Below are 13,571 nucleotides of genomic sequence, written 5' to 3'. Positions count from 1 at the left end.
TTGGTTTGATTTTATATGACTTATCGAGAGACTGACAGCCTTCAATTTATCGGCGGCTCTACACAGACAGGGATGTTTCCTCATGGAGATTCAACCATCGTCTTAAAGCTGTAGTTTGGCGTACCTACTATTACAAACTTTAAGGTGTAGGCTATGTTCTGGACCCTAGCGCTTGGGCCTCAGAGCCCCCAGCTAAGCCCAAAGCAGCGCGGAGAGGAAGGAGGTATTCCAGCATGGTAGAAATGTGCCAACGCCCTCGGGACGCGATTCTGCTGCCCACACAAAAGCGGCCGCCGCACCCCAGGGCCCCGGGACTGAGCTCAGGAAACTCAGGCGCCTCCACAGCCGCCCGCCGCTCTCCCCGCCCCCCCAACTTCCGCTTCCGGGGAGGTGCCGCCTGGCCCTCCAGCCTTGGGGGCGGTAGTGAAAGAGGAGCCGGAAGTGGCCCCGGTACTTCCGGCACGGGAAACTCCTTGCTGCCGCTCCGACCCGGCTTGACAGGCGCGGTCCTTGCAAGTAGGTCTCCGTCCTTTTGCCTTCCTCCCGTCTAACCTTCAAGCTCGTTTGCCGCTGCCCTCCCGCCACTCCGGTCTCCGAAGCTGCCCCTTCCCCATGTGCCGGGGCAGGAGTCCTGAAAGCCAAGACCCGCTCGCCGGTACCGCATCATGTCCGAACTGACTAAAGAGCTGATGGAGCTGGTGTGGGGCACCAAGAGCAGCCCCGGTCTCTCCGACACCATCTTCTGCCGCTGGACGCAAGGTACCCTGGCTGGACTCTGGCTTCCAGCCGCCGCTTCCTTTTGCCCCTCGAGAGTCGAACCGTGACGCCTCTCGCGCCAGCCCCCTCGCGTGCCCCGCGCTCTGTCCCAATTCCCCTGCTCAGCTCCGAACCTGGACTTCCCAGAAACGCCCTGCCTGCCTTGGGGGGAGAGGTTGAGTAGGAGAGTGGTTCCAGCTGGCCGCCAAGGACCCGAAGCGCCCCTGCCACTCCCTCGGCTGCCTTTGCGCTGGAGAGGAGAAGGGGGCGGCTGTCAGGCTGCAGGATTGTGACACTGAAGGTGTGCCCTGTGCCCCGGTGTCAATTGCTCTAGAAGCGCTCTGGCCGCCTGCCTCTTCACCCACTAACGAGTCTGGTCGTTTGGTCTTATTTTAGAGAGAGGGAAGTCCACGTGGAAGTCCTAGTGGTTCATTCAAGACAGCGATGGTGTTGTTTGTATTTTAATTAGGCGGTTAGGCGTGGTGCTCGGTGCGTAAATAAAGTGTTGCTGCTGCAAAGTGTTCTCTTGACCCAAAGTATCCGCGGGTTTGAGGTGGTTTAGTATCTGTTACAGTTAAAAGGAATGTGGCTCATAGAAGTTCCTGTGCCTATACCAATTACCCAGACAGGATTTTGAGTTATATAAGAAGTTTTGTTAATACTAAGAATGATTGTGAAATAAAAAAATTCCACCTATTGATACTTATTAGTGACCATCCCTAACTCGTAAGTTTTAGTATCAAAACACAACGGACATACTACTTAAGGTGCCTTAAAAGAAAGGCAATGATGAGGTTAAGTGAGGTTAAGAGCAGTCTTTGGAGTCGAGAGGATGGGTAATGTACGTATGTAAAACATGACAAGCAAATAAACAATAGCTACTTAGTACTATTATTAAAACATTTTGTTGTTAAAATATTTATTTAGAAAATACCGATTCCCAAAGGATTTGGGGGAAATTTAGCATAGTAAATCTAAGTCCTTACTTCATAATGTGTAATTAGTAACAAAAATTCAGGGTTTAAGTAATCTCTTCTTCCCTCCCAGATACTTCTCTTTTAAGAGCTGGTAAAGTTAGAATCGTAATATATTACAGCCAACTAGGTTATTTAGTCTATTACCCTTGTTTTAAGGATGAGAAAAATGAGTTCTGAAGGCTGAATGATCAGGCCAAATTTGCATAAATTGATAGAACTGGGAGTGAATTCCAGCTCTCCCATCTCATAATACAGCTCTGTCTTCGTTATTTTCCTTTGTGTTGCTAAACCCGGCATGTAATTAGTTTAGCTTTTTTTTATATAGATTTAATTATGTCACTTAACTAATATTTTCTGAAATTTTGGACATCCACATTTGAAGATTTTATTTTAAAACTTACTTTCCAATTCATCTTATTTATCCTAATAGTGAAGAGCCCTACAGTACACAAGACTGTGAAGGATTGAGGAAGGTTTTACTTCCTGTTAATTAATTAACAATACAACACAATAAGATGCTGTTCATCCTCATTTGTTTTAATGCTGTGGTGCAGATGCAAGGAGAATTCAGAGAGGCAGTTCTGATAATGGTTAAGAGCAGGCTTTGGAATAGGCATGCTTGGGTTCTAGTTTCAAGTTTTTTAACTTAAGCCTCAGTTTCCTTCTCTGTAGAGTGCAGATAATAGTAGTGCCAATCTTGTAGGGTTGTTGTGAGGATTAAAGGCAGGTAAATACATTTAGGTGCTTAGCACAATATCTGACATAGAGTGAACACTCAGAAAATGGTAGCTTAATTTAAAAAGTGTTTGATTATAGACCAAACCAAAGATCACTCTCTGGCCATGCCCTGACAGTTGCAAGAAATTATTGTTAATTTGATCGGTAATCACTAAAATAGACCTTTGAAATGACGTATTAGACTGCTCTGCCCCCTGATAGTCATGCAGAAGTTGCTTAACATGATTTGTTCAATGAATACCATTTCAAAATAGAGGATTATTTATTTATTTATCTTTTGCTCTTAGGAGAGTGCAGTTATGTTGTGGCTATGTAATTCTTCAAGGTCTTAAATTGATCATGATTTTAAGGCAACCTAACATGTATTTTTCAGTTATCACCTCTGAATCAGGGGGATGTTGTTACTGGTTTTGCTGTGTTGTCTTTGTATTCATTTATACGTTCTTAGAGGAGGCAGAGACCATTGCTGAAGATGGCTGTGGCAGTGACTTGGATTGTGGGAACAGGCACAAGACACTGCTTTGCTGCACTTGCCTTACTGCATTTGTAACGTGACATCAGCTTTGGCTTTATTTCATCGTCTATAACTGTGCTTTGAATTGACAACTGTAACCATTCGTCTTTTGGAAGCAAGTTATAAGTATAAGGAGTTTGGTATAAATATTTATAGAACTACGTCCAGGGATATTCCATTTATGAGACTATATTGATTGGTTATGTTAAATTCCTTTGGTATGTTAAAGAGCTGCAGGAGTTGGGGTTTTTTTCCCCTTTTAATTCATTTCGCAGTTTTAGATAATATGTTAAAAGCAGTAAGTGCAGGAGTGGCACATGGTTTTTTTTGTTCTTTTAAAATTCATTTGACAGTTTTAGATAATTCTCTTCTGCAAATACTTTTTCTTAAAAAAAGAAGAAAATAGGGGTTTGGCTGGGTTTTGTTTTTTGTGGGTTTTTTTTTTGACAGTTTTTATTTTAAAAGCAATGTCACATAATTGAAAGCTTTGCAGTTGTTTTGTAACTTGGAAATTTACTCTGTACTTCTACCTGCTTCCCTCCTGCTCAATTGCCTATAATACTTTTTAAAGAAAAGTGTATATTTTTTACCTCCTTATTTGTAAGCACATTTATACTTCCTTCCCTTCTCCCACAAACTGACCAGTGTTCCAGGCTTAGACTTGGTGGGAGGGAAGACACATAATAAATATAATACAGCATAAGTTAAGTATGTATACTAGAAGGTGAAGAAATAGGGAATTATAGGGTAAAGTAGCCTGGACAGGCCTCATTTTAAGATGAGAATTTGAGCAGACTCTTGAAGTAATGGCGTTAGTCTTGCGGATATCTGAAGAGGGGTCCAGGCAGCGAGGATGGCCATCATAAAAGACTTACTGAGGAATACGTCTGGCTTTTTGTTCAAGGTGCTACAGAAAGGAGGTGAGTTTGGCTGGAGAGGGAATGAGGACAGGGGAGAGTAATAAAGTTGATGTGAGAAATAATATGGCCCAAATCATCTAAGATTCTATAGGCTGTTGTAAGGACTTTGGTTTTTATTCTAAATGAGATGAGAGGTCATTGAAAAGTTTGGAGCAGAGGGGAGTTACAACATGACAAGTTTTTACAGGACTTGATCTGTCTGCTAAGTCTGAGGATAGACTGTAGTGTACTGAGACAGCAAGACCAAATGAGAGACAACTGCAGAAATTTGAGGCTTAGACCAGGATGGTAGGAAGTGGTCACATTGACCTCATGCCAGCAGAACCTAAATAAGAGTCACCTAGATCTAACAAAAGTTAAATATTAATCTTATTATAAAGGCAAACATTTTGACTTATTGAGAATTTGTTTTCTTTTCAATATTGATTGTCTAGCCAACGTTTGGCAAATGTTTTCCTTAAAGGGCCAGTGCCTTTGTTGTCTGTCTCATCTCTGCCAATGCAGCAGAAGCAACTCTGGGTAATAAGGGTGTGGCCGTGTTCCAAAACTGCATTTAAAAAAACAGGCCAACCCTGATCTGAATTATAAACTCTGAGAACCCATTTTTTCCTTTTCTCTGTCCCCTTCTTTCATACTTCAAGAACTTCAAGTTACTTCATTGTTTCACCTAAAGGTTAGCTACAAGAGAAACCCAATTTTGCTGTTTATAGCAGTTCAGTGTGTTTTGGGGTGGAGATGGAGTGTGTTTGGAGCTGTAGTTGATTGAAATTAAAGTTTTGGACTTTTGGTATAGGACAATTTTTGTTACGTAATGTAAGGGAAAAAAAAGATTCCAAATAACTTTGGAAAAGTGAGGGATCAGTTATTAAAATGTATTCAGGAGTTAAAACATTTGGATTAAAGTCCAAAAGTATGATGTCTGTTATAATGTGATTTAACATTTTACCAAAGTACTAAAATGATATGCTAGTATCATTAATTTGTCTTCCAAAGTGAAGGTAAGTTAATACTGTGGATCATATCGTTTCAGAGATTTTTGTTGTTGTTGGAAGCCTTTTATTTCAAATATAGGTTTTTCTTTCTCCAGCCTACCTGCATTATATGATATTTCACCTACAAACCAGTTTTTTTAAACTCACAATTTGGAACCTTATGTGATGAAGTTAATTTATTGGTACTTTTGAGTACATAATGTGTTTTTCAGTTCAGGGTATCTGTCATAATACCTCACATTTGTATTATGCTTTACAGTTTTTGAAAATCTTACTTAATCCTTGCAACAACCCAAGAGATACCATTAATGTAGGAATCCTCCTTTTTATGGGTAAGGAAACTAAGGCTCAGTTCAGATTCCACTCAGCCAATATTATCTAACTTATAATGACAAATGAAGTCTTTCTGTGGCCTTTTGTTTACATGGAAGGCTAGAACTGTATAGACAGTGGTTGTCACACTGGTTTGAATAATGTAAGTCAGTCATATGTAAATAAAAGACTGGGAAATTGCAAAGAGGTTTGTGGCTCAGGTTTAAATTAGTTATGAGCTATAAAACTTAGATTTGTATGCCTGTAGTGCTGTGGAATGTGATACAAAATCATATATTTAGCATCAGATGCTTTAGATGGCTAATTTCAGATCTAATTAGGAAAACAGCCATTTTGTGATAAGTTAATTCCTCTTAAAACTAGGAAATTATATGAATATGAAAACACTTGACAAGAAAAATAAGTCTATGTCCTAAAAAATTCAGATGCAAGTGAAACCTAAAAGGGGATGCTTTCTTAGCATAGTCCTGTTTTAGGGTAGAACAGGTAATTTCCATTTGTCTGACTTTATTTCATTTTAAGCTCTAAGAGCCTCTGTTCCTTATCAAATAACACACTCAAGCATATGTACTGTAATTAAACAGAATTTGGCATAAAGCAGTTCTGCCTAGAATTCTCTCCCTGTGGTTTTTAATCTCTGAAGTACAAAAGCAACTTATCATAATGCACTTCAGTCTAAAAAAACCCCACCCATGGATCTTGAAAATTGAATTACATTATTAGTCATTTTAAGGAAGACAAGAATCCATTACTGATACTTGTTTATCACATACCCTGAAAGTTTGAAAGAGCCTCGTTTCACCTGTGCACTTAGGCCCAATACCACTCACCCTTTCTTTTTCAGATTTGGTTGTCTTGTGGTAACCAGCACCCTTAGTTCTCATTTGTCCTTATTAAATTTGCCCCCTCCACCATACCTATTTCTTATCCTACATTTAGCCTGTCCTCTGTTGTATTTTTCCCAAGGTGTTATGTGTTGCTGGGGAAATTTGTGGTCAGCATCAATACAAGTGTAGCAGTTAAACCTCAGCGGAGCCCTCAGTATTTCTCTCAGTTCTTTTATCTTGTCTGCTTTTCTTATGTTTTTGAAATTAATATTCTCGTCAATTTTCTATCCCCCTCATTCCCCTCACATTCAATCAATAACATCTCTTCCCTTCCTCTTTGCTTGTATTTCTAACTTGGAAGCCTTGCTAAGATTTCTTTCTTCTTAAGTTTGTTAAACTCAGGGCCCCATTATACTCTTAAAAATTACTAAAGACTTCAATATGAAAACTTTTAAAATTAATGAGACCTGTGGCATTATTTTACATTTAAAAAAAAAAAAACTCTTCAATGTCCAGCTCATTGGAAGACAGCTGGATTCTCCCAGTTGCTTCCCCAGTCAGTCTGTTACAGTATATTGTTTTGGTTGCATTACATGCGGAAAATCCAGCTTCACACAGGTATGCAATTGGCAATATAGGAGTACTGTAATAGCCTTTTCAGATAATTGTGGATATTCTTCTTTGATACTACACCAAAACTCAACAAGTGGTAGTTTCTTAGAGGTTAGTTGAAATATGGAATCTGAAGTCACATCAGTGAACTTTTCGTACTCTGCTAAATTGAAATCCATTGGTTTGTCTTGTACTTTGAGTGGATCTTTTTTACGTGCATTAATTTGTATGATTTTCACCTCTAGCAGGTCCCCTAAAGGGTCTCTAGAACTTCAAGGGGTCTTGTAGGCCACACTTTGAGAGCCTATCTTTATCCAATCCACCATGACCGCACCACACTGTCTCAGTCCTTTCAGGACTTGGAGTCCTTAAACTTTCTCTTTCCCATTTAATCACTCTTTTCCTTTCTTTAAACTCATGCCCTTCAGTCTGTAAAATATAATTCTTTATCCAAGTACTTTTCAAGCTATCATTTTTTTTCCCTTCGCTTGTTTAACAAATGGTTGGCATCTTCTCTTTCTGCTTGTATTCTGAATCACGCCTCGACCCTTTAAAATTTGGTTGCTCTTCCCAGCATTCTAAATTTTTTTTTTAGTATTCCCAGTGACATGCTTCATCCAGTATTTTCATTTATGTTTGTATCCCACTCAACATTTGTAACAGGTGACTGCTTATTTTTCCTCTCTAGGACCTCAGTGTGTTTTTTCTCTTACCTTTCCAGTCTTTGTCAATCTCCTTTGCTGACTCAGTGTCTGCTCACCTTTTTTTTTGTTTGTTTGTTTAATGTTAACAAACTTCATTATCTTTGTTCTACATGTTCTCATTCACTTTAACTGCCATGTTTAGGGTGATTTAAGTTGCTGTCTCTAGTCCTAACCCCTGCCCTGAGCTCCAGACCCATATTTCCCCACCAAATTGTTGTTTCACATTTTAGAGACTGAATTTCCAAACAAACACCCCCATTGTTTTTCCTCCCAAAACTTCAGCAAGCATTTATTGAATATTAACAATATAATATACTAGGAAAACAGTGCCTAATAGAACAGACAAGATACCTGTAAGGCAAGACAGACCGTAAACAAGTGAACAATAATGTAATTATAGGTGATGATAAACAGTGGTTGGGCTGGGGGAATGGTAGGAAAGATCTACTTGGATAGGTTTGTTAGGGAATATCTTTCTGAGGAGTTGGTACCTAAATTGGGTCTTTAAGGCTGAGAAGGATTCAGCTATATGACGAGAGAAGGAAAAAGAGCATTTCCTGCAGAGGGAACAGCAAGCATCAGGGCCCTAGGTAAAGACCTTGGGATGTTCTGAGGGCCTGAGGTCACTGTAGATGATGAAGTTAAGAGTGAACTGAAGGGAAGGTGGGGTTGATAGATCATATAGCGTCTCCTAGGCCATGGAAAGGAGTTTGAGTTCTATTGTCATTGCAATGAGAAGCCATTGAAATGTTTTAAGCAGCCTGTGAGAAAAACTGATTTCCATTTCTAAACTATTTCTCTAGTAACTCAATAGTGAATAGATAAGGGGTGGGGATGTGGGTGGAATGGGGGAGCCTGGTTGGAAACTCTAACAGTGTTCTAAGTGAAAGATGATGGTGGTTTGAACCTGAAGGTGGACTAGAAATGGGGTAGAGATGGACAGATACAAGGTAATGTTTTGGGCCTTTGAGCCAAGAGGACCTTACCTTAAGGTGAAGCCTTAAAGATAAATCAGATTTTTTCAGAGACTGTGTTAGCAAGTATTTCAAGCGGAGGGGACAGCATGTTCAAAGCGTAGGAAACCAGAGAGGAAATGGATATTTGAGGGCCTGAAAGAAATTCATCATGCCTCCAGGCTAAAGAAGAGAATGGCAGAGGGTGAGGGAGGAGGTATAGTATGCAAAAGCCAGACCACGCAACACCATGTTAAGGAATTTGGATTCTGTCTGTATCTGGAGTTCTCATCTGAGCTCTATTTAGGGATTACCTGATTATAATGGAAACCTTGGGAGTAGGTGAGTTACACAGGGAGAACATGTAGGATGAAAAAAACAAAGATTCTAAAGCCAAGACCTGAGAGACATTAGCATTTAGGAGGAGTTGATCAACACTGATACTGAGAAAGAAACAAAAGGAAAATTTGAAACAAAATGGACCACTAAAGCCAAGGGCCAAAAGATTTTCAGAAGTCAGTGGTCAGCATTTAAGATGATTCTCTGGGAGATTAAATGAGGAAAGACTTGAGGAAATAACCTGTCTGGTCATTGATGAATTTGGTGACAATGAGTTTGGTGCAGTCACAGGTTGAAAACCAAATTATTGTAGGTTGAGTAAATTAGGAGGTAAGGAGATTGAGACAGTGCATATAGACAATTCAGTGAGCTTTGAGAGAGTGGTATTTGGAGTTTTAGGTGGAAGGTTTTTGTTTTGTTTTTTAAGGGTCAAATAATTTTTTAAATTAAGACTTTATAGAACAATTTTAGGTTCACAACAAAATTGTGGGCAAGATAACAGAGATTTCCCAAACACCTCCTGCTCCTACAACATGCAGGGCCTCCCATTGTCAGTATCTCCCACCAGAGCCGTACCTTTGTTACAATTTTGAACCTACTTTGATCTATCATTATCACCCAAAGTCCACAGTTTTCATTTTTGGTGTGACAAATGTATAGTGGAGTGTCTCCATCATTATAATATCATAGAGTATTTTCACTGCCCTGAAAATCCTCTGTACTCTGTCTATTCACGCCTCCCCCACTCCCCTCCTCTTGGCAGCCACTGGCCTTTTTACTGTCTGCATAGTTTTTTGCCTTTTTCAGAAGGTGGTATATAGTTGGAGGCATACGGGATATAGCCTTTTCAGATTGGTTTCTTTCACTTAGTAATATGTAATATTCCTCCATGTCTTTTTACAGCTTGCAAGCTAATATTTTTTAAGCGCTGAATAATATGTGCCATTTATCCATTCACCTACTGAAGGATATCTGGGCTGCCTCCAGGTTTTGGCCATTATGAATAAAGGTGCAGTAAACAATGTGTGCAGGTTTTTGTACGTGGACATAGATCTTCAGCTCCTTTGGGTACATTCCAAGGACCTTTTGGTAGAATCTTAAGAATTTTTATTTGTTTGTTTTCAAACATGTGAGATATGTTTAAATACTGTTTGAAAGAGAGATTGAAAGGTAGAGAGGAGGTGGGATGGAATGGGAGCCTCCATGCTATTTCTTATCTCTCTGTCTAGTGTCTGAAGCTAGAAACTTCTCAGTCAGCTCCAATTTCTTATCTACCAAGCCTTTGCCCCACTTGTACATATTCATCAAATTGTAATTTTTACCTTAGAAATACTATTTGGGTATAGAGTCTTCTTTCCACACTAGTGTTGCTTTTATTAGTTTAACAATGTCTCTGTAGGTCTATTGAAATGGCCTCCGCCCCATTTGGTCCTTTAAAAAAGGAAAAAAGAAAAAAAAATACCAGTATGGTTGTGTTACTGCTTTACTTGGCCCTCGTCATGTGTGGCCCTCCCAGTACTAACGTCCTGTCCGCTCTCCCTTCCCTTTACCATCTCGCCCATCTGCCCCCAGACTGGCCTGCGGCTGCATTAAACTTCCCTCGATTCATAAACTTGTCCTGCTCTCACCACACCTTTTTCCTTTAGTAAAGGTGTTTTCTTTACCTGAAAGTCATTCTTCCACCCTTACCACTTTGGTAATGTTCTATTCAAGGTCAGCCTTCAGGTCACTTGTTAGGACTTGACTCAGGCAAAGTCATTCCTTTCTGTGTCCACAACACTCTCTTCATACTTCTGTTGTAACATTTATCTTAGTAATTATTTGTTCATATGTCTGTCTTAACCTGCACTGTTGGCTTCTCCAGACCAGGGACTTTGTCATTCAGGTCATTTGTGTATCCTAGATGCTCGGTATAGTATCTGAGGGTCATTAAATGTTTGTTGGATAAATGACTCAGTTGTAACCATTAGTGAAATTTGACGTATTCCTAGCATGTTGGAACTGGAAGTGATCATTTTAAAGCTAAGTACACTGAGGCCTAGGGAGGTGAAACGATTTCCTGAAGGTTATAGAGATAGTATAACTCCCTTCTCCTGACTTCAGGCTCCAAGCTCTCTGCAGTGTGCCCATGCTCTCTGCAGAAACTTGTACTAGCTGCTCTCAGTCAGTGTTAGTTGAGTAACGTTTAAATTAAGATAGAGCCAGTAAGAGCACATCCACTATGTGTGATGCTCTTTAATTTTTAGCTCATAGAATGTGACTCAAAGATTGAAACTAAAAAAGATGCTCTCTGAAAAGGGTCCTAAAAATTCTGTTTAAACTCAGGAGGTAGACTGTCTAGTCTTCCTTCCAGTAAATTATTTAAAAATCAGATTTAGTGTCCTTTTACTGAAGTCCACACTTTCTCTCTCTAGTCCACTTAGAGGGGTCCCTGGGCGCAAAATTGTGTGTATGTGTGTGAGTGTGTGTTTATGTGCATTTGGCAGGGAGTCTAGGTTCCATATCTTTTTTCAAAGGGTTCCTTTATCCTCCAAAAAGTTAAGAACCACTGCACTTGACTGACTTGAAGATATTTTGCTGTTGTGATAAGTGATCTTTCTCAAAGCAAAGTACGTTAAAAATTCTTTTAGCTACTACTTGAATTACGTGTTTAATCTCTGCTACTTGCTTTCATTTTAGGGTTTGTGTTTAGTGAATCAGAGGGATCTGCATTAGAACAGTTTGAAGGTGGCCCCTGTGCTGTTATTGCACCCGTTCAGGTAACATAGACTACTTTACCAACTCCTTAGAGAGACGTGGTCAAACGTTTCATACTTTACTTTTTGTTTTCTAATATCTGTACTCTGTGTAATCATGAGGCATGATCAGTTACCTCTTAACTTTTATTCATGTAAATTGTTTTAAATGTCCAAAATAAAAATAAATTCAGAACATGAGTAGGTTATACAGCAGTAGCCATTTGACTGTCTTTATTAGCAAGAGAACATAATAGATGTTCCCTGACTTTCAGAAAATTTAGACTTTGTGATCATGACATCTTTTATATACACTGATCCTGTTGAGTAATAATATTTTATGACAGAGATAGTTGTACCATAGCAGTGGTACTCTTTACGTTTGTTCTATCTTTTAAAAACAAATTTTCTGAAAAGCTGAAGATGAGTTAATATTTTCATGGCCTAAAACTTTATCAATTGTTAAAATAAGTTGGCAGTATATACCGTTTTAGGCTCTAGCTTTTTGGTCTTTAAAATAAAATCAGTAGCAACTGATTTCAAACAGAATTCCCAAAATAAAAAAAAAAGATTTTTTTTCTTTGCACAGAAGATAGGGTGAATCTCAATGTATATATTTGATCTTGAATCTTTATGTATTGTATTGTTTGAAATTCAAAGGCTGATTTGCTCCAAACTGTTACATTATTAAAATGGAGAATTGAATTTTAAGTTTGCTATAATATTTACAGTGTCTAACAGCAGCATAATTTCAGAACTGTCATAAAAGAAGCTTGAATTTATTGTTTGTTTTAATCAGCACATTTTGAAAATGCATATTTAATGTGGTATTTATTATTCATTGGGTGTAAAAGAATGCATTCCTGAACAGTTAGCTGCAAAGTAAATTTGTCTCTCAAACCTTATACTCCATACATTTACATTATTAAATTTAAAATGTATTTTCTGAAGGAGAAAAAATTTTTCCTTTATGGTTGATTCTAAAATATATCCTTTAGAGGTCATTCTTTCCTTAAAAAGTAGATACATTTTTTTCATTAGTAGATTTACAAAAAAAAATTTAAGAAAAATTTGAATGAGATTTGCCTGGGAATTACAGAGTATAAAGAGTAAAAAGTTAACTATAAACTAGTTAGAGCTCTAATGTTGAGTAACTGAGGCAGATTTTGGTTGCTAGTAGGAATCTTACCTGAATTTGAAGATTCCTTGTCCTATTCATATGCAAATTAGATTATATCAACACTGACCCTCTTGGACCATAATAGTACCTTAGGGTGTTTATTGCAAATCTATGAATATAGTTCAATGCAAGGTAAACCCCAGGAGTTTCATGTTTTATAAATTCAGTATATTTACAGAATGGTAGTGAGTTTTATAAGTGGGGTTGCTCTGTAACAAGAGATAATTGTAATTTTCCAAATCATGATGTGTGTTTGAGGTATAGTTTAGCTTCATAGTTATGTAAATGTTTTCGATCATAGAAGAATTTTGTTTATATTACTATTTCAATGTAAAAGTCGAAACTAAATTAGTAGGCGTTATGAAGGGAAATGATCATGTCCAGATATTATAACTTATTTAAACTATAAAAATTAGTACATGATACTTTTGCTAGGAGAATAGGCATATGAAGGAACCAAAGAGATAATACAGTAGTAAACCACATTACATATAATAATTCACCAAGAGTTAATCACACACCATGATAAGAAGGAATGCAAATCAATGGTGAAATAAAATGTAGTTTAGTAAATGTCACTGATACGGCTGGTTGATAATTTGAGGGGCAAAACTGAATTTAGGTCATCTCATACCACATACCTACCAAGTTTATTCTTGATATAATACTTAACCACAGAAAGTTGAAAACAGTGTATTACCAACTGTCTAGGAGAAGGGATGAGTTCCAGGCTTAGAAAAATATGTGCAGTAGTATTAGCCGTAAATGAATGTCTTCCTTATACAAAGAACTTGTACAAATTGGTTAGAAAAACACTAAAACCTCAGAGGTGAATTAGCAAGTATATACGATCATGATGGGTGGAAGGGTGCTGCACAACCAGAGAATCAAGATGTCCAGCCTAACTAGGAATCCAAGAAGGAGCAAACAAGAATTTAACTAGATCCTATTGCCTACTCTTCCTGATCTTTAGATATAAAGTAACTGCCAG

General features: G+C 38.4%; 1 protein-coding gene across 2 annotated transcripts in view; it reads left to right on the top strand.

The window, feature by feature from the left end:
* The first annotated feature begins 453 nt into the window (after positions 1-453).
* MINDY3 (MINDY lysine 48 deubiquitinase 3) overlaps positions 454-13,571 on the top strand; it is a 91,898-nt gene continuing 78,780 nt past the window's right edge. For both annotated transcript variants that reach the window (XR_009053190.1, XM_057731681.1), the window contains exons 1-2: positions 454-759; positions 11,345-11,424. Coding sequence is in view for 1 of the 2 variants with exons in the window: in XM_057731681.1 (XP_057587664.1) it covers positions 666-759; positions 11,345-11,424 (174 nt within the window). In the remaining variant the exon portion in view is untranslated. The remainder of the gene's footprint in view (positions 760-11,344; positions 11,425-13,571) is intronic.

This window comes from Hippopotamus amphibius, chromosome 4 (genome assembly GCF_030028045.1).
Source record: "Hippopotamus amphibius kiboko isolate mHipAmp2 chromosome 4, mHipAmp2.hap2, whole genome shotgun sequence".
Taxonomy (NCBI): domain Eukaryota; kingdom Metazoa; phylum Chordata; class Mammalia; order Artiodactyla; family Hippopotamidae; genus Hippopotamus; species Hippopotamus amphibius.
Note: the sequence above shows the minus strand (reverse complement) of the source record. Positions and strands in the feature narration are given on the sequence as shown.